At 33.1% G+C, this 3524-nt stretch overlaps 1 protein-coding gene across 1 annotated transcript; it reads right to left on the bottom strand.

The window, feature by feature from the left end:
• Positions 1–984: 984 nt before the first annotated feature.
• Positions 985–2930, bottom strand: LOC121213786 (cytochrome P450 89A2). Its single transcript, XM_041086889.1, has one exon. It carries the CDS (start codon positions 2646–2648, stop codon positions 1110–1112), a length of 1539 nt encoding a protein of 512 aa, XP_040942823.1. The 5' UTR covers positions 2649–2930; the 3' UTR covers positions 985–1109.
• Positions 2931–3524: the final 594 nt, after the last annotated feature.

The raw sequence follows: 3524 nt of genomic DNA, 5'->3' as shown, positions 1-3524 counted from the left end.
ATTTTTTAAATTTTGGGCCTTATCTTCTGTTTTGTTCTATTATTTGTTTTTGGACTTTGTGTTTTATTTTTTATTTATATTTTAATAAATCTATTATTAATTTAAAAAAGATGATCACTAAAAATCAATATGACAGAGAAAGTATATTTTAGGGGTGTAAAAATATATTGTGGTTAAGTATAAAAAAAATATATAATTAAATGCGGAAATTAGTTTGGCAATCAGTCAAATGATGTAAATGCGTTCGGGAGGCTTTTATTTTAACGACAGCATAGAGAGCGACACATGACCTCCGCCACTTTGCACAAAGCGACGATAACAATGACTAACCCTAGTAGTAAATCGTAAATACGAATTACCTTATTTTCCATTAAGTAAAATACATGGTCGGGATCGGTTTGAAAAATAAAAAGTTTTGAATAAAAATATAAGTTTAAAATATAGACTTGAGTAAAAAGGATAAGACTAGTTTAGAAAACAGGTCGAGCTTCGCGTAAGTTTTTTTTGCCTGAGTTCAACCTGAGTTTTTAAAAGAAAAAGTATTTGTTATTTTCTTCTTGTTTTTTTAATATTTTCTCATTGTTTTGCTATAATTTAACTATTATTGTTACTATTTTACTGTTGTTTAGATATCGTATAATTTTTATTTTATTGTTAATTTTATTACTATTTTAAAAGTATTTATTTATTAAGTTACACCTATATTAATATTATTTAAGTATAAAAAATTTTAAATATATTTTTAATTTATTAAAAAGATATTTATTTTAATATTTTTAATGTATTATATTTTTATAAAAATAATATAAAAAATTAATTCAAACAGACTAAATCAAATCTAAACTTTAATATTTTTATTCGAACTAAATTTAAGTAAAATTTTAAATCTATTTTTCAATTTAATTTATAAAATAGATTTAAAATTTTATCAATAACGGACCCGGCCAGCAATGGAAAGTTGTACGTGTAAGCTATTATTCCATATAATAATAATAAGCTGGATTCATTGAAGTGAAAAGATATTAACATAGAGAATCGTGTCTGAGAAAGATACGGAACACGCATACATCACTATATGTACCTCATTTCTAAATTTAAGTATAGAAACATCAAGACCTTATCTCTTTCCTTGGTGAAATGTGGGCCATCAATGGAGTCTTCATCACCACTGTGAACTCTTGCTTCTCTTCCAAGCTGATCTCATCTCCATCCATTGCCTTCCATTCAAATTTCCAGATCAAATTTGCCACAAAATACTCCAGATGAAGAAGGGCTAAGCCAAATCCAGGACAAATTCTTCTGCCAACACCGAAAGGCATCATCTTGATTTCCCTACTCCCTGTTATATCAAACATTTGTTCATTTCTCATGAACCTCTCTGGCTTAAATGCCATGGGATCCTCCCACACCTTTGGATCCCACCCCATCTCTGCCACCATGAAATTGATAGTTCCATTCTTGGGAACCAAATAGTCTCCCAGCACAGTGTCTTCTGTCACACAATGAGGAAGCACAAAATGCCCTGGTGGGTGCCTTCTTAGCCCTTCCAATATCACTGCTTTCAGATAAGGCATCTTTTGTAAATCATCTTCTTTGATTTCCTCTCCATCTCCCACAACCCCTTTAATTTCAAGAAATAACTTATCTTGAATATGAGGGTATTTCACCAAATTTGCCATAACCCATTGCAAAGCAGTGGAGGTAGTATCAGTACCAGCATTAAGGAATTCAGAGGCCAAACTAAAAATTTCTCCTTCAGTAAGTTTCCTTTTCTCTTCTGGTAACTCCAAATCCAATAAAGTATCAACGTATGCCAAAACATAATCATCGCTTTTCTTATCACTCAATTTCTCCTCTTTAGCTTTCTTTCTTGCTCTTATCAATGGTATCAGCACATCCTCTTGATCTTTACGTCGCTGAAAAAACTCCTGCCATCGCTTACGAAGCAAAACCTTGGTCACCTTAGGCCAAAAGTTAAGTATATTGAACCTTTCCAACCCCAGCAGCCCTCTTCGCACAACATCCTCGATCTTTTTTATCTGCTCCTGACTAAGCTTGTCACCAAAGCACATTAAAACCAGTAAACAAAACATAGCATATTGAAAATGAGTTAAAACCTGAACTGGTTCTCCGGTTTTAGCCTTTGATTGCAAAATATCAAAAAGAATGTCCAAAACCCATTTACGTGCATGAGAATACGACTTGATACGCGAAGGATGGAGAATTTCTGATGTCAGGTTCCGCCGCAAAACCCGCCAGTTCGGTCCATACGGGGCGGAGCTGATGTTGTGTTGGTTGCTACTCATGATTTTGCTAATAGGAAGAGCTTTGGGGCGGTCGGAAAACAGTGAACCGCTTTGGACTAACGCCTGGTGAGCAAGGGAACGATCGGAGACAAAGATGGAGGGGCGAGGACCAATGTGGAGAGTGACCATGGAACCATACTTTTTGCGAAGGTTGCGGAGTATTGGCTCGATTTCGAAGAAAGATTTGCGGAGAAATAAGAAGTTGCCAATGATAGGGAAAGTGGAAGGGCCTGGAGGGAGAGTGTGGGTAAGCTTTTTGGGAGGAGAGAAGAGGTTGAAGAAGGCTTTGAGAATAATGGAAATGGAGAAAGCGACGAGGAGGATGAAGAACCAAGATTCCATTTGGGTATAGTAGAGTGACGGAGTAGACGAAAGAGAAAATAGTGTTTGAGTTTATAAGGCTGCCTATCTTCCATCTTTGTTTATTTTGTGGTTGTGGATTGTCAACAAACAAACGAAATTACTTTCATTGCTTTTAAAATACTGAAAAGGATTTTCCTATCAAAATAATTCATTAGCTTATTTTTAGAAATATGCTGAATATAAAAAAAATTGAGGAAGTATGCTTTTTTTTTTAATTTACCGATTTTTATTGTTTTTTGAAAGAATAAGAAAAACGCATCCTATAATATACATTTTCCTTTTAATGATAACTATTTCAATGGTAACTTTTTCAATAATTACAAGGGCCCATTAGTCATAATTTTTTCCAATATAAACATCTCTAAATTTCATTCTTATTAACTCAATCCCCATTTCTCATTTCTCAATTATTTTTTTAAATCTTTCTCTAAATCTTATTCTTTTCGATTTTATTTTATTCCTTATAATTTGTAAAATGGCAAATCAGTTTATTTGTCTAGATGACAAGCATATATCTGGCTTTCAATTACAAATAGTAAGAAAATATTATTAAATTATTTAATTTTAAATAATTAATTATTATGTTGTTAACATTATTAATTTTTTATGTTTATATACTCAAGCCGAAGATCGGATTTCGGAGACGTACATAAACAATTTAAGTGAAGCTACATCGGAGGTCATTTATGATCATTTGCGAGATGCAGGATTTTTTTACGTGGCTCACATGCTTGAGGGGACTAAATTGGATTCGCTACCTATTAATGGTTTGGTCAAAAGATGGAGTCTAGAGACACACACATTCCATCTTCCCTGTGATAAGTGTACAATTACACTCAAAGAAGTTAGTTTACA

Source organism: Gossypium hirsutum, chromosome A02 (genome assembly GCF_007990345.1).
Source record: "Gossypium hirsutum isolate 1008001.06 chromosome A02, Gossypium_hirsutum_v2.1, whole genome shotgun sequence".
NCBI classification, from domain to species: Eukaryota; Viridiplantae; Streptophyta; class Magnoliopsida; order Malvales; family Malvaceae; genus Gossypium; species Gossypium hirsutum.
This window is presented reverse-complemented; position numbering and strand designations above follow the sequence as displayed.